Source organism: Ictalurus furcatus, chromosome 3 (genome assembly GCF_023375685.1).
Source record: "Ictalurus furcatus strain D&B chromosome 3, Billie_1.0, whole genome shotgun sequence".
NCBI lineage: Eukaryota > Metazoa > Chordata > Actinopteri > Siluriformes > Ictaluridae > Ictalurus > Ictalurus furcatus.
The window spans coordinates 13,627,769-13,653,769 of NC_071257.1; the positions used below are offsets into that span (position 1 = coordinate 13,627,769).

Below are 26,001 nucleotides of genomic sequence, written 5' to 3' on the forward strand. Positions count from 1 at the left end.
AATGGAAGGAGTCTCCAGTATCAGCATCCTGTAACACTCAGAGGTCAAGCTGTTTCTTTATGTGCTCCAACATGAAAACCATTAGAACGGAGGTCTTTGTGGTTTCTCTATAAAGTCCTCAACATTAAAAGTAACTATAAATAGGTAAGTATGACATATCATTCTGTAATAAATATAAATGGCTATGGTATATGAGGATTAAAGCATTTTGGGAGCATGCTGTTGTTGGAAAAGAATCTCCTTTGGTGTGGAAACAGTAACTCTGCTTCGCTGTTGATTATTTTCCTATAACAGTATACCCTGTTATGTTTTATTCCATATTTATTTAGTGAGCAGGCTCAGTTTTAGTTGTTGCACTATGACTGTGGTAAGATGCTACTAAACAACACTAACAGCAATAGCAGTGCAGATTAAGGATTTTAATCAGAAACTGTAATCACTGTCCCACTAATTAGAGCCACTCACATGCACACGTATTACTTTGGAGTAATTACTAACTTGATTGACATTCGCTGTACTGGTGCAAATGCAGCACTATTTTGCATGATAGTATTGCATTATTACTATTAGTTCTATCTGCCCAAATACAGTGGAGCTCACTGATTAAAGTTCTGTTAGTAACCAGAAGGTTGTGAGATCTAATCTGCCATAGATACATACCTAGAAAAGACAGAAAGAGGAAAAAAAGAAAAAGATATATATATATATATATATATATAAATTAAATATCATTATACCTAACTTCTATATGCTTCACTATTGATCTCTATCAGTAATTATTTATTTTTTTGAACAAGTACATACACAACCTATACAAGACTACATGTGGTTCATTTTTGGCCAGTTTATATCTTGCACCTCAAGCCGACCAAACAGACTACTGCTATATACTGCTTCTTCTTTAACATTTTGCTGTTTAGTTATTTAAAAAACAACAACTGCCAGATACCTCACCATCCATCCATCCATTTTCTATACCGCTTATTGTACAGGGTCATGGGGAACCTGGTGCCTATCCCATGGAGAATGGGACACAAGGCGGGGGGGGGGGGGACCCTGGACAGGGTGCCAATCTATCGCAGGGCACAATCACATACCCATACATATTCACACACTCATTCAGACACTATGGACACTTTGGACATGCCAATCAGCCTACCGTGCATGTCTTTTGGACACACCCTAATTGTACCCCCAACCTTGGAGGTGTGAGGTGAATGTGCTAAACACTAAGCCACCGTGCACCCCACCAATGACAACAAACCAAGAAACAACATATCCCATAAGGCACTTGGTTCAAACGTCATCAAATTGCGCTGTTGCCCCTCGCAACAGTCTGTGGAGAAAACGCTGACTATCAAGCAAGCTGGTCTCATGATGGTAAACATCGACTGAATTACAGAAAAGTAGCTACGAAAAAGTAAAGATAACAACAGGAAATAATGCGTAAAATAAGGTGAGTAGAATACAGAGGAGCGGAAAAGCTGTGCGTTTTTTTCTGTCAAGTTTTTCCACATAGTTAGCTTATTTTCCTGCTATTGTAGCTAGCTAGCTAGGTAGCTGCATGCCGTTATCGAACGCTAAAACCCTTATTTTCATAAAATATTTTAAAAACAGTTTTATTTTTTGATTACTTAAAAATTAAAAACAGTACATGTATTGTCAATGTGTAGGAACACCATGAGCAAAAAAGAAGAAAATATTATACCTGAAAAAAAGAGAACATTCCAGTGTGTTAGGACTAAAATATTTCATTTACATTTATTCATTTAGCAGATGATTTAACCAAAGCGACTTACAAATGAGGAAATACAAGCAAAGTGATATATCAAGCAGAGAACAATACAAGTAGTGCTACCATACAAGATCTATAATTGAGTTCTAGAGAAGAAAAGTGTGCAGAGTAGAGGTGTAACAGCCAGAGTAAAGTGTTTTGTTGTTTTTTAAGGATAATGTGGGTTTCACATAAAACAAGAATTTCACGAATTGTATGTGAAGAAATTAACATAAAATATAATTTTTGTAACAAAATATAGGAATATTCTTCTCATTCAGTAGAGTGTTGTACACAATTCACACAGTTTAGGACTGAAGTGTGATACAGCTGATTTGAAAGGTAAAGCACTGGAGTCTGGCACAAATGTACATTTGTCTTAAATTGAATTTGGGATTTTATATGAAACATTTATGATGAAATATTTGTAAAGATAGACATGAGACACCGAGAACAGCAGTGTCTAGAGAAGAATAGAGCAGGCAAAATCAGCATCATGACTTGCGTTCAATTTCAGTAACGATCACAAGTAATTTGGAGGAAATTTATAACAACAGTACATTGACTGTTGTTATAAAAAACAACAGTACATTGACTGTCCGTAAGTGTGGACTCTGTGCATGAAAGGGTTAAAATAACAACAAAACAAAAGACATAGTATGACACATATGCACTGGTGTAGACATAGACAGGAGATGAAGAATAAAAAAGAACAAGGTTGCATTGTAAATATTCTGATCCTTTCTTTAGTGTTAAACAAACTGCTGCATAATGACTTTAGCTTGATATGATTCCTTATGAATCCCCTGCACCTACTGTGACAGTAAGACAAAAACTACTAGAGGCTGTTGTGAGCAGAGTCGTTTTGTTTTGTTTTGTAGTACTGACACCCTGTGGGATTTGGCTGCAGATGAGGTCCGGGCCAGAGAGAGAAGAAGTAGACAAGATCAGGATGATGATGATGAGAATGAGGAGGATGGCCATGCGCCCTGCGAGAGGACTGTTTTCTTTATGGGCAGTAAAACTGGGGTAAAAGACGAGCACGATCATATAAACAATTCTAAGCACTCTTATAGAGGTCGTTAACAACTCTGGATAGGTGTAAGAGTTTGGATTTTTATATTTAGGGGCCAAGCACCAAAAGTGCATAAGCACCCTATTATTATTATTGCTTTAATTCCTCTTCTTCTTCTTCTGGCTAGGTTCTCTGTGGCAGCCCAATGAACCATCTGGTAAAAAGTTGTGAAATTTGGCACACTGACTGGGGAGGGTATAAGTAACATTCTGGCCAAGTGATGCCAATGCTCTAGCGCAGTGGTTCTCAACTCAGGGGGCGAGAGAACAGAAGGGGGCACAAATTGTTTTCAAGGAAAAAAAAAACAGACAGGGTACTCATTTGGTTACTCTGTGTATTTTATTGCTTTTCAAATAGAATGTGCATAAATGAAAAACCCCACGTTCCCGCTCTCTCTTCTTTTTGCTGGGGAGAGGCGGAGCTTAGCCTGCCTTTTATCTAGCTGTCAGTGCAGAGCAGTGCTGCCAACTTAGACACTTTTCAGACTCCTTTAGTGACTTTTTTTTTGCAAAAAAAAGTGCCTAATGACAAATCTAGCAACTTTTTGGACAAACTTTAGCAACTTTCCAAATGTGGCCAGTACTGTCCTGCAAGCGCAAGGTCTTGTTTTCCCACTGCACTCACACCTCTGTGCGTCTGCTCTGTTCAGTGAGTGGCTGAGAACCGGAGCAGCACATCCTGGTGATCGCACAGCAGCTGACAGACGTGAATATAAATAAGCAAGCGCAGGTGTCCCACTGATTGATGTAACAATGTCATGGATAACGAGACACGCCCTTTGTTCCAATTTGCATAATTCGTATGTGAATGTTTTTAGAATGCAAGGTGAATGTAACGCAACATGTTTTACATGTAAAATAGTCCATGTTATTACAGCCTAGTTCTCTTGTTCAAAGTAGTTATAGTGTTCAAAAACATTTTTGATAATTCATATTCCATACCTGTCCATTATAGAGTTTTATAAAAGTTATAAAAAATCATAAAAGTTATGAAAAGTAATTAAAGAAAAGTACAAAAGCAAAGAAAAAAATCTATCTATCAAAAACATTTTATAGATTAGGTTATATATAGATAGATTTTATATACAATATAGATAATCATTATACCTGGTCTCGTCCAATGGGGGAGGCTTGGGGGGGCTTTAGTTACAAAAGGTTGAGAAGCTCTGGTCTAGCGCTAACATTGGGTCAAAGTTGGGCCGATCAAAGTACGTTTCTGGTCATAACATTTGAACCATGCCAAAAATGTAAAAACTAGGCATCCATGGACTCTCTGTGTCAAGATGAGTTCAGTACACTCTGTGCCTTCAGTTTCTGCCTAATTAGATTTTCCGCCATCTTGGATTTTGTCAAAAACTGTTTTTTTTTTTTTTGCAAATCCTCCTAAAAATTTTATCCAATCATCACGGAATTTGGCACACATCGTCTTCGAGTAAGCCTCACAAAAGAACTTTGAATATTCCAAACAGTTTGTCCGTAACGGCCAACGGATCTGACAGCGAAGCCAAACAGGATGTGAGGCTGTATCTCAGCAACCACTTTGTGCACTGACACAAAACTTGGTAGGCACCTTCAGAGCCATGACCTGAGGCTATGTAACAAATTTCTGCCAGCACCACCTACTGGTCAAAGGTAACAATAGCATGCCAAAAATGCTCACATTTAACTGCCATTTTTTCTACCACCAAATCACTCTTTGCCTAAAGTTATGGCTGTGCTTTCTTGTGCTTGGGCAACAATTGTAGCACATCTGTGAATGTGTGGTTCACCGAGTCTGGGTGCTTGGCCCCCAAAACTGCTCCTTGCAGCATTGATCTATATTTATGTTATATATCTCATTTATGGTTTTCATTTATTTATTATTTTTTATCATTTCAGGGTAAAACAACAATACTATTCAGGTGTATTGACAGGTAAGAGAGCACTGAGTCATTATTTTGACGTTATTTAAGAATGCTCAATGCTTATGTATTTCATGTCTCAATTCAGAGATGAAACCCCCAAACCAACCCTGGCTTTGGAGTACACGTTCGGTAGGCGAGCAAGAGCACACAGCACAGTAAGTACAAATCACTCTTAAAATTCTTTAAAAAGCCAGGCAAGTTTTCTGAATACTTTTTTATTAATTTAGGATGTTTTTTTTATCCTTAGCTCAAAGATATAGCTCACCTGTGGGAACTGGGAGGAGGCACATCTTTATCAGATCTTGTGCAGATACCCATCACATCTCAGAACCTCAGGTCTGTCTCGGTTGTTTGTGTGCATGTATTGTTACTGAAATGACTTTATTATCCTAGGTGATTTCATAAATATAAAAGAAATTACCCGGAAACTAACTTGCTTTATGTAAAGGGGAGGGTTTTTTTTTTTTTTTTTTTTTTTTTTTAAAAAGTAATATTAGTTTATTGTTATTGTTCGTGAAGTTATTGCAAAGAACTTGATCATTTGATACTTTTCCACAAGTCATTTTGAGAGGATTATATCTCTTCATGCAGCATGTTGTCTCTGGTGTTGGTATTGGACCTGTCTAAGCCCAATGCACTCTGGACCACCATGGAGAAACTCCTTCAGGCAGCTCTAAACCAAGTGGAAAAGGCATTTGCCATAACCACAAGGCCAGGAGAGGCCAGACCCAGCAAACAGTTAAGCCAAAGCAGAGCGTTGCGTATCCTCCCCAAAGACCACCCAGTGAGAAATCAGTTTCCGTTGTTATTAATAATAAGTGTTTTATTTTATAACTCTAACATAACTCTGGGTGTCCGCAATAGGACAGAGAGCTCATCAGCCCCTTCCCTGTGCCTCTTCTTATGATTGGTAGCAAGTTTGACATCTTTCAGGTAAGAATCTCATTGCATAGTTATTAATGTACTTCATGGCATATTTGCTTATTTCTTTTGCAAATTCATAGTTCTGCATGAATGGAGCTCTTCACAGCACACTTTAAAATCAAAAGCAGTTGTGGGGCTGGGCATCATCTTCATTAATGATTTAACTCTCTGCGTGCAGGACTTTGAGTCAGAGAAGAGGAAGGTGATTTGTAAGACCCTGCGTTTTCTGGCGCATTACTATGGTGCATCCCTGATAGTAAGTTTTGTTCAATTGTTCTTGAGCTCCTAAAGACACAACCGTTTACAGCATTCGTCAGTCAATAGAAAGGCACCGCCTTTGACCAGATGTTGTTTGGGTGGTGCTCCATTCTCAGCACAGCTGTACTATGGCTTATCTGTTTCTTTGTGTGTTAATGTCCCGTTAGACAAAGGGTGTCAAACTGCGTACCATATAATGCAAGGACACACACACAGAGGTGGTCCAAAAGTCTGTGAGCACTAGTGAAAATGCTTCTATTTTGCATGCTTTTTCTAATTGTACACAACAGTTTTCATTATAAATGATCTTACTGACAGCAACTTAAGTGAAAAGTTTAATCTTATCTTAAATACTTAAATATTCACAAGTTTTAGAGTTTCTTAGTATTTAGTATGTCCCCTTTTTGCTTTAATGACAGTTGTGCACTCAAGCTGAACTCCACAAGTCTGTGCAAAAACTTATGATCTGTTTTAGATCAAATCCATCGGAGTGCCGTCTGAACACACGTTGTTTTGTGTTTTTCATAGTTCACTAGCAGTAAATCAGAGACAACAGTGTCTAAAGTCAAGAACTTCTTCAATCATCTAGCCTTTGGGACTGAGAGAGGGTAAGTAGCTGTATGGTCCTAGAGTGATTATTAAAAGTAAACCAGCTATTTTGTTATGAGGATGTATATCTACTGAAGATTTATAGCTAGTGATCAATCCTGGTGAGATAATAATAACCATATGCAGATTTATTTCTTTTTCTTAGGAAGTATTTCTCTACAGACCCCAGCAAGCCTCTCGTAATTCCAGCAGGCTTAGACTCTCTCAGTCAGATAGGTGAGTGCTTATAGCACCACCTGCTGTTTACTGCAGCCAGTGATCATTGTATTAGTGATATTATAAGAATCCAAGGTTTAACCTGCAGTGTAAACATTTATGTCAGGCACATAACTGTATTCGACATCTTTTGAATGTTTAGTAACAGTAGCACAGTGGCATTATAAGTCATTTTTCTGACTCAGGATCTGTTGCCGTTGATCTTGGAACACTGCACGCTAAAACTCCACTGGACCTGTGGAAAAAAGTTTTTGAAAGGTTTTTTCCTCCAGAGGTACCACAGCACACTTCTCACAACTGTAAGCAAATAAAGAACTGACATACACTTGACACGAGGCATTAAAAACTCATGATTCTCACTTGTTTTTCTTCAGAGCACTAATGAACGCAAGGAAGTGAAAGATCCCGCCAAAGACCCCCAGTACAGTGAACTACTTATAGATGCCATGAGAGCACAGAAAGACCAGGTACTGGGAATCCAAACGCACTTAAATAATCATGCTTTCAAAATATTTTACGATTCCAGTATGATCATGGTAGCATTTGCATAGCTTTTAATACACTATGCCGCCAAAAGATTGTGGACACCTGACCATCACACCTATAAGTAGGTCTTTCCCCAAACTGCTGCCACAAAGTTGGAAGTGCACAATTGGATCTTTTTGTTTGCTGTAGTTTTAAGTTTTCCTTTCCCTGGAACTAAGGGGCCCAAACTTGTTCCAGCATGACAATGCCCCTGTTCCATGAGGACATGGTTTGCCAAGGTTAGTGGAAGAGCTTGAGTGACCTGTACAGAGCCCTAAACCTCAGTCCCCACTGAACACCTTTGAGCGTTTGACCTAACGAAGGCTCTTATGACCATATGGGCACAAATCCCCATGGCCACACCCCAAAATCTAGTGGAAATCCTTCCCAGAAGAATGGAGGTTATTATAAGAGCAAAGCGGGAGCAACTCAGTATTAATGTCTAAGGTTTTAGAATGGGATGCTCAACAAGGTTGTGATGGTCAGGTGTCCACAAAAACCTTTGTCCATATAACATAATTTGTACCATGGTCTAAGGGTACCACCGAACTCAGATTTGTGTTATTAAGTGGTTGATTCTGATTATGTAGATGGGATTTGTTAACTAAATGCAGTTCTTCCATTTAGAACAGCCAATTTATAGTTTTCTCATTACTCCTGTAGAATCAATGTATATATATATATTTATAATGACTTAATTGTGTGATAGCTATGTAACCTTTCAGAATTTACCCCATTGCCTGATTTGTTTTCACTTGGTTTTCTAATGGCTGAGTACCTGGAATACTTAGTGCAAATAACAGTCACAGGGAGCAGTGGAGCAGTGTGTCAAAGTGCACTGCATGTGTGTTTCATGAAGTGTTCCAGTCAGATCCTATTTATGGAGTTTTTGTTTGAAACCCTTTCATGAGTTGATTAATCCTCAAAAATGTGAGAAGGTAAGGTAAGGAAAAGAAAGAAAGAGAAACATAGTGAAGAATGTTTGTTGTATGTTGCATATAAAGCATTTTCCCCTTTGCATTGTCTTTGAAGGAGCTGGAGCAGTATAAGCGAGAACTGGCAAAGTCATGGAAAGGCTTGACTCTGGAGTCCTAGAGCTACAGATACACATCCTAAAAACCTCAGCATTAATGTATGCTATTTCTACAGTTCTCTCTTTTTTCCCCCAGAAAAATAATTTTTGACACTGTTCCATATTCACATGTAGTGAGTAGCTGAAGCAGAATCCAGAGACAGTGCTTGGACGGTTTGTAATACCGTGTTTTTATATTATTTTCTGAAAGATGTAGTAATTTAATAATTGCACGTGTAAATATGCAGCTAGTAATTGTATAAAATCTTATTCTAATGTCTTACTATTTAGTGAATTACAGAATTCATGAAATCTCCAGTACTATTGGCACCCTTCATCAAAATGAGCGGAAATTAATATATAAGATCAGTGATGCACAATAGGGAATATTTTTTAGTTTGATCATATGGGGAAGCTGTATAGGTTTAATTTTAGCACATTATATTTTCAAACATAAAACCTTTTATGGAGTAATGCATTTTGTTGCAGAGCAGTTTTAAAAATGATTGACACCCCCACAGTTCATTTTGGTAAAACCTGTCCTGGAGAAAATACAGTTGTGCTCATAAATATACACACCCCTTGCAGAATCTGCAAAGTGTTAATAATAATAATAATAATAATAATAATAATAATAATAATAATAAAAAGAGGAATCATTAAAATTGCATTTTGTTTTTTATTTTGTACTACCCTGAATAAACTTTTTTACATAACAGATGTTTACATATAGTCTCCAAGATAATAACTGAACCGGTTCAAAAGTTTACATACGCTTGATTCTTAATACCGTGTTAATACCGTTTTATGTTTTCTGATAGTTATTCATGAGTCCATTGTTTGTCCTGAGCAGTTAAATTGCCCACTGTTCTTCAGAAAAATCCTCCAGGTCCTGAACATTCTTTACTTTTCTAGCATCTTCTGCATATTTGACCCCTTTCCAGCTGCGGCTATATGATTTTGAGATCCATCTTTTCACACTGAGGACAACCGAGGGACTCGTACACAACTATTACAAAAAGTGCAAACATTCACTGATGCTCAAGAAGGTAACACGATACATTAAGAGCCAGGGGGATGTAAACTTTTGAACAGGATGATCGGTGTAAATTCAAGCAACTCTGCAAAATCCTGTATGGATTGTATTATGACCTGATTGTGCTTAATTCTTTTTTTTTATCTTATAATGTACTTTTTATAAACATTACCGGACTTTTAAAGATTAAAAATTTTCTTTCTCTTGTGTTGGAAGCACTCTGGTTTTCTACATGGTGATGGATGATGAGGGAATTTTATCTGTGCAGCCTCATATTTGTCAAAATTAACAGTTTCTAGACACTGGGAGCAATTTATTTTAGAAAATAGATGTTTTTTTAGGAGGTTTGCATGTTCTGAAATATTTTAGGGGGTCAGTAGTGTCCACCAAAGTTCCACCAAGAAACGATCAATAAAAAAATTAATAAAACCCAAAAGGAACCATTTCCTTGAATGAAAAGAATGATTTTGGCAAACAGATGTCAAATGCTTATGAAAGTCTTTCTTGTGAAAAAGTTTCAGTCATGATTTAGATCAAGGACTTTATTGAAATGCAGGATATATACGCAGACAATTATGCTTAATTAGGGTCCAGGAATTTTTTCTCCTTTATTGAGAGCACTGAAAAGATTCCATAAAAAAAAACAACAAAAAAATAAAAACAAAACTGAAACACCAGCAAAAAAATTGTGCTGCAAAACATTCAAGGCATTAAACAAAAAAATGTAAACAAAAATAAATAAACACATTTATCAAAAACAAGGAAAAAGAACAAAAAGTGTATTTTACAGATGAATGTAAACTGAAACAAAAATGAAACAAACAAAACTGTACCAAGCATGTTTTCTGTTCCCCGTCATGTAAAATGTACTATTTATAGTATTATAAATGATACTACTATTTAAAAAAAAGAAAAAAGAAAGAAAGATATAGTTTTAGGGGGTGGGAGGATCATCCCACTGAAAATACAACCTGTTATGAGAGCAGTATGATGTACAGATATGATTATGATGTCCTTTTATGCCCTGTATGGCCTTTAACACACATAACATTAACTTACAGGAGTCCAGGAACCTTAAAATAACACTTGTGTACGCTACATTATGATTTTCATTCCTAAAACTGCCCATGCACTAGATTTTCCACAGTGGGCACTTCGCTGATACATTTATCAACAACAAAAGAAGAAAAAAAAAAGTCCTGTACCTATCTTCACTATTGTTTCAGTTCCTAATGACAGTCTCACTACTCTCGCTCTCTCTCTACGACACACAGATTCACAATGAAAGGCTGAGTTAGCTCATCTCCCACCCTTCCTCAGGAACAGAAATACAGCCGAGCAGCAAGCGATGACAGGAGAGTAAGACAATACAGTACATACACCATATGCTGGGATACCTTCATGGAAAACATGACCAATGAGCATTTGGAGATTTTTGAAAATGCTGACAATCTGCCCAACACTCACTGTTGCGTATCTAATCCCCTGTAATTACATACTCTGATTAGAGAACGTTAGTGTATTGAGATTAAAAAACGTAACACGTTCGACTGACCGTAATGTATCCGGAATGTGAGTGAGCCTTGCGTTAAAGGCTGTTTGATCTAAGGCTCAGGTCACAGTAGCACAAAGCACAGAGATCTTAGCGAATGAGAGATGTGCAACACATAACCACGTTGCATTTCACTAATACGTTGTGTAATACTGCATATTTTCCAAAAGCCTCTTTCCAATGTGAGCGAAAATAAAACGATGGCTAAATATCAGACGTTTGCCGATTTTTTAAAATTTTATTTATATTTTGAACCTTCTACCAGGTTTACTACTTATCCTTTAGTCTAAAAGGTTACCAAAAATAATAATAAATCAGTGCATGAAAATTGAGTAATTCAGTAAATGTTCCGTATACTGGAGCCAAAATCACTGAGCTGACCTATGCTAATTTTAATGGCGTAAATGCACTTTGGGTAATCAAGAAATCAGATTTCTTCAGTTGAATAAACTGGATGGAATTTACAGTTGTTGAGTACACGTGTAGAATTGGACTTACTTTGGTAAGCTGGTTCGTGTTTAACTTCATAATCTTTAACACTTCTTGAAAAGTTATCTTTTAAACCAACACAATCTCATTTCTGACACAAAAGTCGCTTTGTAAGAAGCTGGTATTCGCTGAAGAGAATGCTTACAGAGGAGAGAAGACGGGCACTCTGCAATGTTTTTGTCGAAGTTGAATCACAGAAGTACACTTGCTTCATGCTTGGATGGGAGTGCAGCACACACAAGCAGTTGGTTCTAACATCAGACACACAGACATGAGGAAGAAGTCCAGCAATAACAAGCCTTCGATTGACGGCCTTTCACCTCTTCTTCACCAGCAGCTGTGTGTGCTTGTGGAGTTGCGCTGTAGATCACTGTCCAAATCCGCAGGTGTGACGTTCAGCAACTTCACGTGGAGAAAGATGGACATTCCAATGGAGTGCAGGAAGGGAGGGGTACAGACAGTATGTACAGGTAAAGGTCTATCAGTTCAGAGAGATTTAAGTATTAGAGGTCCAGTTTGCTCAATTCTGAGGGTTCCTGTCTATCACTTGTTAGTAATGGCGCTCGCCTCTCCACTGGCTTGCGGACGGCTCAGTCCAGAGCTGGGGAGCTCTCGGTTAGGGGAGATGGTGGAGGAGGGTTTGGAGGCTCCATTGCTGGCCTTGGGTTTGGATTTGATCGGACTCGCCAGGGCTAGACTGGTAAGAGCATCGAGGGTTCCATCCGGGTCTACCATGATATTTATGGCTACAGAACAGACAGAAAGAGTAGTCTCAAATATATACCCCAAATACATAAACATACTTATATTAAATACCAATACTACATTAAAGCTCATTCCCAGTGTGCTGCTGTGAAGCCAGAAGTTAATCAGGTTCACAGTACAAACTGGAACCAGAGCTTATGCAGCGGAGGAGTGTGTGTCTCTGTAGAGTCTCATCCATACTTATTGTGGATATGTTTACAGAATAAAGTTACACTAACTGATAAAAAGAAATTCTTTGTGTGTAAGTATGCAGTGGGTCATCTTTCAGAATAAATTGAATACCTAATGAAACGGTGATTATTCTTCAACCTGCAGCAAATTATACTGTTTACAGCAATTACAGAGCTTTGAGATGGACGACAGATACTTTTCTCTGATAGGTCGAGCAAAAAGACAGTCTAATGAGGCTAGTGGTGAAACCATTAACCATTTTATATATATATATATATATATATATATATATATATATATATATATATATGTGTGTGTGTGTGTGTGTGTGTGTGTGTGTGTGTATAAATATATATATATAAATATATATATACACACACACATATATATAGACATATATATGTGTGTGTAATATTATACAGTTGAGGTCACAAGTTATATACTTTATAAGTCATATACCTCTTGCAGAATCTGAAAAATGTTAAGAATTTAAAAAAGAGGGATCATAAAAATTGCATTTTTTAATTTTTTTTTTTATTTAGTGCTGCCCTGAATAAGCATATGTTTACACCTAGTCCACAAGACACAACAATACCTGAATTTACACAACTGAACCCGTTCAAAAGCTTACAGATGACTGTGTTTATGTTTTGTGAGAGTTGTTCGTGAGTCTCTTGTTTGTTCTGAGCGGTTAAACTGCCCACTGTTCTTCAGAAAAATCCTCCAAGTCTTTGATCATCCAGGTTTCCTATGTAAACTTATGACCTCAACTGTACATATAAATACTACAGAATAACAGCCATAAAAAAAAACAACAACAGAAGTGTCATCTAGCTGGTAAGAGAGGATTAGCCACGCCCACATTAACACTATAGCCTGCACTTTCAGGCTCCATTTTGAAACTATTCACATGCAATGAATATACCAACACCACCTACCAAATAATAGAGCTGCTGGCTGTGCTCTGTCAACTAAACCTATGCCTGATCAAAACACCCAACTTCTATAATATATACATTTACAGGAACCACTTATCCCGGTCAGGGTCACAGCTGATCTGGGGCCTAACTTGGCAACACTGGGCGTGAGGCGGGAATACACTCTGGATGACAGGGTAATCCATTGCAGAGCGCAGAACACCATGCACACACACACACACACACACACACACACACACACACACACACACACACACACACACACACTCACTCTCTCTCTCTCTCTCTCTCACTCATTCATGCCTGGGGGCAATTTAGAGTCACTAGTTCACCTACTGGCATGTTTTTTCAGAGGTGGGACACCGAGAGAACGTGCACAGAGAGCTCAAGATCAAACTGAGGACCCTGAAGCTGTGAGGCCATAAAACACATATCATTGAGAAATTTAGTGGAAAAGACACTGACATAAATCCACTGTCTTTCTTGAACCAATAATAATAAAAAAAAAACATGTTACTTGAAATGACTAGGATCTAATATTCATTTATATTCATTTATATAGGTCTGGGTGGGGTTATAAATGGTACTGTAGCTGGCCACTAGAGGGCGTCAGTGACACTTTAGATTCACTCTTTAATGGATATCATGTTGTCATACATAATATGGTATATACATGATGCTTGTAAGGTTCAAGCAAATATCTCAACAGAGAAGGATGAAGTAGGTCAAACGTTTCAAAACAGCACTGCTTTCAACCTCACCTTGGATTTGCTTTTCCACCCTCTTCAGCTCTGTTAGAATTGTTGAGATTTCCTATGAAAAATAACAGCATTATTAGTATTTATAATAATATTACAAAGTATTAAATGATATTCTGGAGATCTGATCAAATATCTCAGACTTGTGCTTTGACGTGCTTATAGAGGATGAGTATACTGATTATGTTATTGAACACACCTTGTTAGTGGTTTTGAGAAGTGGTATATCACTCTCTGAGCTCAGTTTGCTCTCAATGTCGTCCCAGTTCCTGTCCTTGTCCTTGAACAAAATCCTTGATGATGGGAACACAAATATTATTCTTCAGTAAAATAACTGACATATTTCTGTGTTTTGTACTTGGTAATGACGAGTGTGAATGCTTTTAGTACTGACTTGATTTTGCCTGCTGTTTTGTCCACAGACTGGCGGATTTTGGAGGACAGCTGAGAGACTGATGTCAGCAGCAAGCTGTCTAGCACGGCCTACGAGATCAGACGACAGGACTGTAAGCATCTCAAACATAAAAACGCAACTACACTCCAGCGTGTAGATTAGTTTGAGGAAGTACGTGTATGTCCGCACGCAAGCTACACATTAAAAGATTACTTTAAATCATATTTAAAATGACTATCATTTACACACTGTGTGGATGGGTCTAGCATTTGTAATGTGAAAATATGGTACACAGAGTCTGAGCTAATAAATAAATGAGTAAATGGTTAGTAAATAATCAAAAATATTTGTATATTGTATCCACCATTTATTTTCTCTCTCTCTTTTTTTTTTTAAAAAAAATCAGTCCATATATCCAAAACACATGGCATTTCCTGTAGCTCTTAGCTCTGTCCTTTAGCCCAGATTGCACCGCAAAAAAACCCGACAACAACAAAAAATCATACCACAACCCAAAATATACAGCATATCTGGTTCACTTCCTGCAGTTGGGTCGATTCAGGGTTAAATCGTTTTCTCAGTGTAATTGAACTGAGTCTGATTGGAATCAGACTCAGACTACCTCACTCAGACAATCTTGGACATGTTGTTTTGGTCCGAACACGAGTGTGATTGCTGCATTTTCACTCTCCCTGTCTAAATGAACTGCTAGAGGCACTAGATCTCGATTCAAATGGACTGCATCCATCTATCCATCCATTTTCTGTACCGCTTACCCTACACAGAGTCGTGGGGAACCCAGGGGGGACTCGGGGCACAAGGTGGGGGACACCCTGGACAGTGGGCCAACCCATCGCAGGGCAGTCACACACTACAGACAATTTAGACATGCCAATCAGCCTACAATGCATGTCTTTGGACTGGGGGAGGAAACCGGAGTACCTGGAAGATACCCCCGAAGCACAGGGAGAACATGTAAACTCTGTGCACACACAGGGCGAAGGTGAGAATAGAATCCCCAACCCCGGAGGTGCGAGGCAAACGTGCTAACCACTAAGCCACCCCGCTAAATGCTGCATATGTGAAGCGAATATTATTATTATACTTACAGCAGTTCATCTATCTTCACACACATTGAACATGTACGAGCGTAAATTTCAGCAAGCATATGGTGCAGTGGTGCAGGTTATTAGGTTCATACCGGTCTGACCTCATCTCGGTTCCACGTGCGTCTGCGCAATGCGTTCTGGGGATCCAGACTGTCCGGGGCTCGAGGTCGCAGCTCCACCGGCCGGCCGTTCATCTCTGGAGTCTTGGTCTGCACCACAGGGGGGATCTTCCGAAAGTTCAAACTTTCATCAAAAACTCGGTCTACCAACTACAAGTAATGAAATGAGAGGGTGAAGTGATGAAGAATGGAGGTCAGTGTTACTGCTGCTCTGCTCTGTAATGTTATATAATATAAAACGCTCCTGATTGCTATCCTGACGGTGGGTGGGATAGAGTGGGAAGTCTCTGTGGCTAACAGGGAATGAAAGCTACATGTTTACAGGCTTTTATGAGCATTACCACAACATTTAATGGAAAGCCCATAGAAAACCCCTTATTTTAGTCTTTAACCTGGTGGTGCGGTGTAAGTTCTCTAAGGAAGTGGGCTGTACCTCCTCCCTGGTGTCGATGGCAGAGCCGGGCGTTGTGGCCGCCGTGCTCACCGTGGTGCTTGGTGCTGTGCCGGAGGAGCTGACCGAGTCGATCTCGCCGGCCACGTCATGGATCTCCCGAGCCAGAATGGCCAGATCCTTGGCCAGGTCCTGGCTGATCCTGCGCACACAGGGGAATAACCTGTTAACCATCAGAGGGGTGCTCAAAACTAGGGGAGGTCATAAACATGCAAAACAAGGCACAAAACTCACACAAGGTGGGCCCTGCACAGCATGCTCACAAAACCAGTGGAAAACCAAAACACATAAAGCCAACGATACAAATCAATATAATTGTACATCATTAGACATGCATTATATACACTTTATTCTCAAACTCCGTATGCAGTTCACTCAAGTAACGGTCACACCGACCTACCGAGTTTTTGACATAATGAGAACAAATAAAACTTCACATTACAAATTCACAAAAATACTCTGCTCTCATGGATATCAAACAATTGCAAACACACAGGTTTATAAAAAAAATCTCTTTGTTAAATATAGGTGTGCAACAATTATTGGTACCCCTATGAATTCATATGAGAAAAATATATTTCAAGTATGTTCCCATTGATATTTGTACTTTTCTTTAGTACATCTGGGTGATTAGGAACAGGAAATTGTTCAACCATGACTTCCTGTTTCACAGGGGTATAAATATGAGGTAACACATACTCCAAATTCCCTTAGTCCTTCATGACATTGGGTAAGACCAAGGAATATAGCTGTGGTGTTCAGCAAAAGGTTGTTGAGCTTCACAAAATGGGAAGTGTCTATAAGAAAACAGCACAAGCACTGAAAATGCCCATTTCCACCATCAGGGCAATAATTAAGAAGTTCCAGTCAACCGGAATTGTTATGAATCAACCTGGAATTGGACGCGTCTATATTATCTCAACACACTGTGAAGAGGATGGTTCGAGTGGCCAAAATATCTCCAAGGATCACAGCTGGAGAACTGCAGAAGGTAGTTGTGTCTTGGGGTCAGAAAGTCTCCAAAACTACAATCCGAAGTCACCTACATCACCACAAGTTGTTTGGAAGGCTTTCAAGAAAAAAGCGTCTACTCTCATCCAAAAACAATCTTCAGTTTGCCAGACACTACTGGAACTTCAAATGGGATCGGGTTCTATGGTCAGATCTGGAGGCTCTGTAGAGATTCTGTATGGAGGAATGGTCTCAGATTCCTTGCCATGTATTCTCCAACTTTATAGGAGGAGACTCAGAGCTGTTATCTTGGAAAAGGGAGCTAGCACAAAGTATTGACTAAAAGGGTGCCAATAATTGTTGCACACCTATATTTAACAAAGATTATTCTTTTTTGGATAAACCTGTGTTGTGTTTGCAATTATTTGATATCCATGAGATCAGAATATTTTTGTGAATTTTTTGAACAAAAAATATTTACCAAGGGTGCCAATATTAGTGGAGGGCACTGTAGATGTGGGGTAACAGGAGAATGACATATTTTTGTTTTGACAGATTCAGCAAACTTACACTAGATTAAAGATCATCCTAAGGGTTACAATGAAATTCCCCTGCGGCAGCGAGATTTGACAGCTAGAAAATCTAAGTGGCTGCTACTCTAAGCATAGGAAGAACATCTGGCTGAATCCTGCAGTGTAATCACTATTTTGTTGATTTCCTACACAGGAGCGTTGTAGTGAAGTCAGAGTGCTTGGCTGTCTACTGAGTTTACATGTGATTAGCAGTAAGTTATAGCTGCAGGCATAACACTGTTTGAGAAAGAGAGCAAGAGGAAACGAATGGTGTGTAAGAGAGACTGAGTGGAGAGAATAAACACACAGACTGCTCTGTGGTCACATTGTACAACAAGTCATTGTGTCTCTGTGTTAAAGTCCTCTCCGACTCCTCCAACCTCTAAGCAGTGTCAGAATGGACTGGACAAAGACATCTGTGACTAGACAGCTAAGTATTATTTTAAAGTGAAAGTTTACACTTGAGTTATTGACGTGAAGCGGTCACATTAAAACCTGCCTAATTCACAATGACTATGATGGTCCACTCAGTATAGTGTGTAATCTTTACTCCTTTAATAAGAAAAGGTGTATTTCTTTGTAGACAGTTATGGAGTGTCCTTGTATGAGTGTGTTAGTGAGTCTGAGGAACAAGGAGTTGATCAGTACCTGGCAATCTCTTCGCTGTGGGCTGTCCAGTCTCTGATGTACTCCTCCTGCTCCCTCATCCTGTGTTTGACGGTGATGCTGCCCGGGCTTGTTGTCACTGTGCCCGCGTTGCTCAGTCTACTGGTACGCAAAGCAGCGCCTGGCCTCAGACGCCCGGCTTTGGGGGAGTTCCTGGTCGAGCCAAACTCATCCTCAGAGGTGGAGCCATATTCTGTATTAAGTCGCCGCCACCTGCTGCTGGCTGCAGACACACAGGAACTTGTGGTTATTGTGTGGACCAGAGGCTATACCAGCTGGCTAGACTTCTAAATATGCTACAGCACCAGCAAATCATAGTTGATCTATTGCGAGAAGCTGAGTGAAATATTAGCATACTGCATACTGAACATGCGATAGACTACAAAATAAACAAGGTTCTAATGAAAGCATGTGTGTGAGAGAGAGAGAGTTAAAAAATTTCTTGTCATTATTTGAGATCAAGATTCTTGTCAGTATTATACACAGCAGCAGTGAGACCTGTGTTGTTAGAAGATGAGAAGAACACCAAAGGCACAAATGGTTCAAATGTATCATCTCCATTCCGACTGATACAAGGTTTAATCACACGACCATTTATTTTGCTGATATGGCCACAGATGATTTGTTGGCTTATTAATGTAATCTTTATAATAAACTTAATCTTAATATTAGAAAGAATGGAATAATCACTAATACCCACCGTCATGATATTATTATAATAATATTATATGTGTGCAATCCATTAATATAAAATGCATTACATTAGTCCTGCAAACCTTGTTTCATTCAGGATTAGAGTTTATATATGTATGTATGTATGTGTGTGTGTATATATATATATATATATATATATATATATATATATATATATATATATATATATATATATAAGGGATGCACCGAAATGAAAATTCTTGGCCGAAGCCGAATATAATGAAAAACTTGGATGAAAGCCGAAAGCCGAATACCGAACACGTTTTTTCCTGTTTTTCCCATTTATTTTGCCATTTTTTTCACCACTGCATAAATTAAATAGTCAAAATGTGCTTTTTACTATTTTGTCTTGCTTTTCAAAGAAAAAATCAATTACAAAAACTACAATTTCAAAATATTTATTTAACACTGAACATTTTTTTTTTCATTCCAGCAGGCATAGGCTACCGACAAGGCACAATATAACTTTAAATAAATAAATGAGTAAAATAAAAATATTTTGATGTGGTCATCTTTGAGCCCCCTTGAATAGCCTATGTTAGGCCTATAACTGACTGCTGAAAGAATGTAACACTCTGTAGCCTACAACAAAAAAGTGCATTAAAAAGTGCATTGACAAGAGTGCAAAAAATGGTTCTATTCGGTTCTATACGGCTGATTATATTGCGGATATATACTGCTCGGGTCCCTGTACACCTCATGGAGTACTATAGTAGATATAGGATTTGTCTGCCTGCTCTTAAATAAATACGTCTTTACCTGCTTCCGTACTCTACTCCCTTACATCTCGCAACGTGACAGAAACAAAACAAACGTGCACGTGTCCACAGTAAACATTTGAAGAGCATGTAGCTTGTGCATGTGCGCGCCCCCTCATCGAGGTCGTGACATTCACGCGTCTCACTCTGGTTGCTAGGCTATTTGGTCGCGTCATCAAACACGTCATTGTTCAGTCAAATTTATTCGGCCTTTTCACTTATTCGGCCGAACACCGAAAATGCTTTTTTTTTGCTATTTTCGGCTAATAATTTCGGTTGCCAAACATTCAGTGCATTCCTAGCACACACACACACACCCACACCCACACCCACCCACACACACATATATATATACATATATATATATTGTCGCAACGGATCGACAGCTGGCGCACAAGGTATTAAATCCTTCCCCGACTACCGTGCTGGCGCGGAAGCACGTAGCGGTACGGCGGAGCCGCCGACACACCCCCTGTGATTGGTGCACCAATCGGGAAAAATCCACCATCCAGCAGACGAGGGGAGAGTATAAGAGGCCGCTCTTCCGCCCGCTCGGGGAGAATAATCTTGTGTGACATGTGCGCGTCACAATCTATAGCGTTCCCCAGCAAAAAAAAAAAAAAAACCCATAAAAACCCATCTGGTTAATATTACAACCATTGCCACAGTAAGATTTAAGCTATCTATCGCTACTAAGTGATGACAAGTTCATACTCTATTATCTTCTCTATGTTACATCATCATTAACTATAAAAAAAAATATATAGGCTTTTATATTGTGCTTGCTCATCATATGCCTGAGCAGCCTGTCGTTATGAATGATTGCCACCAGGGGGAGCCTATCCACCACAAGCTGTACTTGAAGCCTTTAATTCCCCTTGCTCAAAGCTTGCATCAGCAGAGTCTGCTGACTTTTCTTAATGGGACATGTGGCATATGTTTTCACATCATTGCCTAAAAAGTACACTCAAACCCTGCTATCCAGGGGTTATCTGTTCTGAAACAAACAAACAAACAAAAAGTACAGGAAAATCTGATTTTTAAATTTACATTAATATAATTTGTTAAAGTCCAGCTTGTCTTTTGACACTATGTTTAAATCATCACCTTGAGAGTGTGGGTTTGATACAGTACATTCTTCTCAATGTACTGTATCAATCTTTCAACCTTTTAAAGATTCATTTTGCATTATTTCTGTTATTTATCATGATAAAAATGCATAAATAAATAAAAAATGTTGGATTTTTTATTTTTTTAAACGAAAGACAAATGATTCTACAACTACACTGATGCTGGTTCACTAGAACTACATATAAGTGGGCCAGTCATCCAACATGACCATCTCACTTGGGTGTATTGAAAATATGCAGCTTAAATATGCACATGAATTTCTAAATATGGGAATATATGATTTTATTGTGGAGTTATGTAAACCACACCCACAGACTGCAAGGCTTTTTTCCTTTTTTCCTTTTTTGCAAGGAAAAGAGCACTGTAAGTATTTGCATGTTTTCATTACTGCATTAGATTTATATTTGACCAAGGTCTGACATGCACAGACGCTGGCACAAATACACAAAAGCGCGCACACACACACACACACACACACACACACACACACACAACAAATGAAAAGCACACGCAGCCCAGAGGTGGTACAGTACCCATGGGCTCCTCGTCTGCTAGGTCATCCTCCAGATCTGGTTGAGACGTCGCTGCGTGAACGTGCTCTTTATGAATAACATATGCATGCAGGGACAACAACAGAGGACAGACAACAACAATCAGGCCTACAGAGAAAGAAATGTCAGTGTCTGTGGGAAAGAAAACTGCTAGGTAACGTGTGTAGGGTGTCAGTATGGGTACATCCCTTGTGTAGACCTCACAAGCCCTTATTTTAATTTGTCAGACCTGCTTCCTGGCGATTTCAATGTATGTGTCGAGGTGAAGATATCCATCCCTTGGAGTTCAAGCAAGGAATTGTAGAACTGTCTGACCAGAAAGGAAGGTCGTTTATCTGGGTTGAGCACAGACACGAGCTCTACACCCTGTTTACTGATCTGCCCTTGAGATACGCATCTGATCATTCCAATGGAACACCCTGTTTCAGAAAAGCTGCATGTTTACTGCCAGCACACATGTGGTTCGTTGTGACTGGGTGAGACTGAGAGAAGGCAACCAAAGTCAGTAGTTGATGCCATTAAGCCCAGAAACCTGAGACACCACCTGAAGGAAATGCTTCTCCTAGGGAAATGGGCCAGGCAAATGAAAACATGTCTAATCTCTCTTGACATAAGGTCTAAATAAAGTCGAATACAGGGGTAACTCTGTATACATGAATGGCGTTTAAAACACTAGTGACAGTCTTGACACAAAAACCTAAATGCTCAATCTCTTGATATGCTCCACTGACTCCTGTTGTGGTTGAGTGGCTGTCTGTACATGTATCCAGTGGCCACTTTGGTACATTTTACAATAACCTGAAGGTTTACAACACTTAATATAACAGGACTAGATATTCGTAATTTAAACCTGGGAAGGCCAATCATAATTGGAGTAATTTTTGCCACTTATGCTAGTGTTTGGAGGTAACCAAAGTTACTGAAGTGAAGTGGTTTGGAGGTAACTATGGTGAAGAGAAAAGCTAAACACCACAGCTATGTAACTAGTTGGTGACTAGGTTGTACATTTTAGCTGTGGACTGTTAAGCAAAATTCATTGTACTGAGCCAAGCAGAAGAAGCAAGGAATGAAGAAATTGCTTGATGTTATATCAAGTATTAAGTATCAAGAAGCTTGTTCTCAAATTCTTTTATTCTAAGTTAATCTTGTATCATTCTTGTAGTCCTTTTTATGCTTTTATGGCCAATTAGGATAGTGTGGTTATACATAATTCATTTCCATTGTGAAAATAGTTAATTCCATACCATGTAAGGTAAGGAGTAATGTGAACTCACCTGCTGGAGCACTGGAGATGGATGATGCGGTCTTGGATTTAGTGTCTGTCAGCTTGGAGACGCTGTTTGCCCGAAGGCGTGGGTTCAGCTTGCTGTCTGCTGGGTTGGTGGGGCGCAATCCCAATCTCAGAGCTGTCTCAGATGATATCCTTGATGTAGTGCTGCGGGACACTGTGGCTTCAGAGTCGCTGCGCGCTGACATGGACCCAAGCCTGGTGCGTCGGGGCTGCGCCAGCATGTCGATGCGAGATGGTGCTTTCCTGCCTGATGGTGGCCTAGATGTGGAACTGGTTGTGGACACTTCGGATGCAACTGACACCCGGTCCGCATCTGCCAGGTCTGTGTCAGATGTGTCTCCAAGTCGAGCACGTCTCAGAAGAGATGCTCTTGTGGGCCGAGGCTGAGGCAACTGAGGCTTGCCCATAGTGGCAGTGCTGGCCTGGGGTGTCCTGCTGGATTTACCGGCTCTAGCAACTTTAGATGAATCCAGTTTGGAGTGCAGCAAGTCATCAGTGAAGGTGAAAGGGTTACGCCCATTCTCCTGGTCATCAGAGAGTATGTCAGAAATGGGCAACGAGGATGTCTGCTCATCATCTGTCAGGTCCATGGAGGGCTGGCGGGCCCTCTGACTTGTATGGGCAGAGTGACGAGTATCCAGGCGCCCATCTGAGGCCTTGGGCTTGGCTTTCCTCTCCAGTCGCTCCCGTGCATTAGTGCTCTTTCCAGCTGAGCTCATGTTGCTTTTCTCTCTGTGCAGACTGCTGAGAGAACGGCGCTTCTGTGGCACTTCAGTGCGGCCTGCTGCTTTAATTGTGTCAGCATCCAACTCTGGGGAAAAACAGCGTCCTGGAGGGTAGCCAGGGAGTGGCGATGGGTCCAGCTTTTTCTCATCCCGCAGCTTGGCCTCTAGAAAGGCCATAACAGCCTCGGTGTCCTTGAGTAGGGTGGCCGTGTCCATGCTGCCAGCTGAGTCACTGCGCTCTCGGCCCCCAGACTGCCGTTGGTTGATGCGTGGGATAAGCTCAAGTGGAACATTGGCACTTGGCTTGTCGATAGTAAAGCTGCCTTGACGCACTAGGGGCTTCCCGCTCCGCTCGCTATCACTCCCTTTGCTCCTGTCCTCAGCACGCCTCCTGCGAGATTCCTCACCCTGCTTCTCTACACCTCCAACAGGAGGTACAGGAGGCTTGGAAGAGGCTGTCTGTACTTGGTTAGTCTTCGCACATGTAGTGTCCTTCTTGTTGAGAGTGGAAACACATTCACCATCTCCTTTGTGCTGTTTTTCTTGGAGTTCGGTGTCCTGTTTCTCGCCAATCTCAGAGCGTAGTCCTGTGGTGGAGATGGACTTCCCCAACCTGCTCTTCTCCTCAGTGGGGAGCTGTGGCAGTGTCCTCCTCTTCCGTTCTGCCTGGCTGGAGGTTGCAGAGCCGGTGCTCCTCAAAGACACACCTGACTCAAATGCATCAGCTTCTGAAAAACAAATATTATGACATGCTTATGGATTTGAAGATGGTAGTGATACATTAATATTGCTGAGTCATCAGGAAATTATTACACTTTCCCAACAGGGAGGTGCTGTGTTTATGTACCACAACATTAGCCTGTCTAAATATGGCAGAAATTTGACTTTTATTGCATTTGATAATGGTTGCTAGCTAGCAAATTTGTTCCCCCACAGATTTGAAATGTCTGTTAAAATCTCACAAAAATGGCACAAATAATGTCTGATCTATGGCTCCAATAACATGAAAAAAATGTTTTAGGCTGTTCTGACTACCTGTGCAGGTGCGTTTCTCTATCACAGAGAAATACCTCTTTATCTGTGCATGCATCAGTGTCTGAATCTGATAGTGAACATTTCCGGTAACTGTTGATCAGTCCTGCATATTGGCTTGGAGGAATTTTAGCCCATTCCTCAGTACAGAACAACTTCAACTCTGGGATGTTGGTGGGTTTCCTCATATGAACTGCTTGCTTCAGGTCCTTCCACAACATTTCTTTTGGATTAAGGTCAGGACTTTGACTTGAACATTCCAAAACATTAACTTTATTCTTCTTTAACCATTCTTTGGTAGAACGACTTGTGTGTTAAGGGTCGTTGTCTTGCTGCATGACCCACTTTCTCTTGAGATTCAGTTCACGGACAGATATCCTGACATTTTCCTTTAGAATTCACTGGCATAATTCAGCATTCATTGTTCAAGCCGTCCTGGCCTAGATGCAGCAAAACAAGCCCAATCCATGATACTACTGTACTACCACCATGTTTCACAGATGGTATAAGATTCTTATGCTGGAATGCAGTGTTTTCCTTTCTCCAAACACAACTCTTTTCATTTAAACCAAAAATTCAATTTTGCTCTCATCAATCCACAAAATATTTTTCCAATAAAATTCTCGCTTGTCCACATGATCTTTAGCAAATTGCAGAAGGGCAGCAATGTTCTTTTTGGAGAGCAGTGGCTTTCTCCTTGCAACCCTGCCATGAACACCATTGTGGCTCAGTGTTCTCCTGATGGTGGAGTCATGAACATTAACATTAGCCAATGTTAGAGAGGCCTTTAGTTGCTTAGAAGTTACCCTGGATTCCTTTGTTACCTTGGGGACTATTATATGTCTTGCTCTCGAGTGATCTTTGTTGGTCGACCACTTCTGGGGAGAGAAACAACGGTCTTGAATTTCCTCCATTTGTACACAATCTGTCTGACTGTGGATTGGAGTCCAAACCCTTTAAGAGATGGTTTTGTAAACTTTTCCAGCCTCATGAGCATCAACAACTCTTTTGTGGGGTCCTCAGAAATCTACTTTGTTCGTACCATGATACATTTCCACAAACATGTGTTAAGACTTTGATCAAACTTTGACAGATCCCTGTTCTTTAAATACAATAGGATGCTCACTTGCACCTGATTGTCATCCCATTGACCTAAATCACCTTCAAATTACCTGCTAATCCCAGAGGTTCACATACTTTTGACACTCACAGATATGTAATATTGGATCATTGGATCATATAATGTTTTTGTCTCTTTGTTTAATTGGGTTCTCTTTGTCTACTTTTAGTACTTGTGTGAAAATATGATGATGTTTTAGGTCATATTTATGCAGATATCTAGAAAATTCTAAAAGGCTCACAAACTTGCAAGCACCACTGTGTATAAAGTAGGCACTAAGCACAAGAAACCACTACCAGAAGCAAATGTGCATCTTTCACGTCCATATGCCTTTTCCCCTTCAGTGAACTGG

The 26,001-nt window shown here is 39.8% G+C and overlaps 2 protein-coding genes and 1 long non-coding RNA gene across 21 annotated transcripts in view; 2 read left to right on the forward strand and 1 right to left on the reverse strand.

Moving 5' to 3' along the window:
- The first annotated feature begins 1,319 nt into the window (after positions 1–1,319).
- On the forward strand, positions 1,320–10,829 carry dync2li1 (dynein, cytoplasmic 2, light intermediate chain 1). Of its 9 annotated transcripts, XR_008385551.1 has the most exons (15): positions 1,320–1,456; positions 2,656–2,803; positions 4,727–4,761; positions 4,838–4,907; positions 5,000–5,088; positions 5,344–5,536; positions 5,617–5,685; positions 5,855–5,932; positions 6,463–6,542; positions 6,689–6,759; positions 6,945–7,033; positions 7,134–7,225; positions 8,053–8,222; positions 8,317–8,416; positions 10,667–10,829. XR_008385551.1 is itself a non-coding variant. In XM_053620855.1 (14 exons), the coding sequence occupies exons 1-13, from the start codon at positions 1,443–1,445 to the stop codon at positions 8,377–8,379; spliced, it is 1,092 nt and encodes a 363-aa protein (XP_053476830.1). In that variant the 5' UTR covers positions 1,320–1,442; the 3' UTR covers positions 8,380–8,416; positions 10,667–10,829. The 9 variants fall into 9 exon arrangements, 6 of the variants coding, with proteins under 6 accessions (XP_053476830.1, XP_053476828.1, XP_053476827.1 ...); XR_008385553.1 differs by lacking the exon at positions 10,667–10,829 and having other exon boundaries at positions 7,134–7,226; positions 8,088–8,227; positions 8,317–9,599; XR_008385552.1 differs by lacking the exon at positions 10,667–10,829 and having other exon boundaries at positions 7,134–7,226; positions 8,088–8,222; positions 8,317–9,599.
- Positions 10,830–10,924: 95 nt separating this feature from the next.
- The window catches only part of cep170aa (centrosomal protein 170Aa), a 58,444-nt gene continuing 43,367 nt past the window's right edge, over positions 10,925–26,001 (reverse strand). For 2 of the 11 annotated variants that reach the window (XM_053620840.1, XM_053620850.1), the window contains 8 exons: positions 22,756–24,225; positions 18,310–18,550; positions 16,121–16,301; positions 15,661–15,837; positions 14,460–14,548; positions 14,265–14,358; positions 14,069–14,120; positions 10,925–12,179 (listed from right to left, as the gene is read on the reverse strand). In XM_053620840.1, coding sequence (XP_053476815.1) covers positions 11,977–12,179; positions 14,069–14,120; positions 14,265–14,358; positions 14,460–14,548; positions 15,661–15,837; positions 16,121–16,301; positions 18,310–18,550; positions 22,756–24,225 — 2,507 coding nt within the window. In that variant the 3' untranslated portion in view covers positions 10,925–11,976. The remainder of the gene's footprint in view (positions 12,180–14,068; positions 14,121–14,264; positions 14,359–14,459; positions 14,549–15,660; positions 15,838–16,120; positions 16,302–18,309; positions 18,551–22,755; positions 24,226–26,001) is intronic. The other 9 variants (XM_053620841.1, XM_053620848.1, XM_053620847.1 and 6 more) reach the window with 9 other exon arrangements.
- LOC128605434 (uncharacterized) lies at positions 13,249–14,919 on the forward strand. Its single transcript, XR_008385555.1, has 3 exons — positions 13,249–13,483; positions 13,660–13,720; positions 14,488–14,919. It is a non-coding gene; the product is annotated as an uncharacterized LOC128605434 (long non-coding RNA).

Bases quoted from the DNA above. Each gene is read 5' to 3' on its own strand.
- dync2li1 (XM_053620852.1), top strand. The intron at 4,908-4,999 runs GTAAGTACAAAT...TTTTATCCTTAG, and splicing joins GAGCAAGAGCACACAGCACA to CTCAAAGATATAGCTCACCT. The intron at 5,933-6,462 runs GTAAGTTTTGTT...TGTTTTTCATAG, and splicing joins ACTATGGTGCATCCCTGATA to TTCACTAGCAGTAAATCAGA.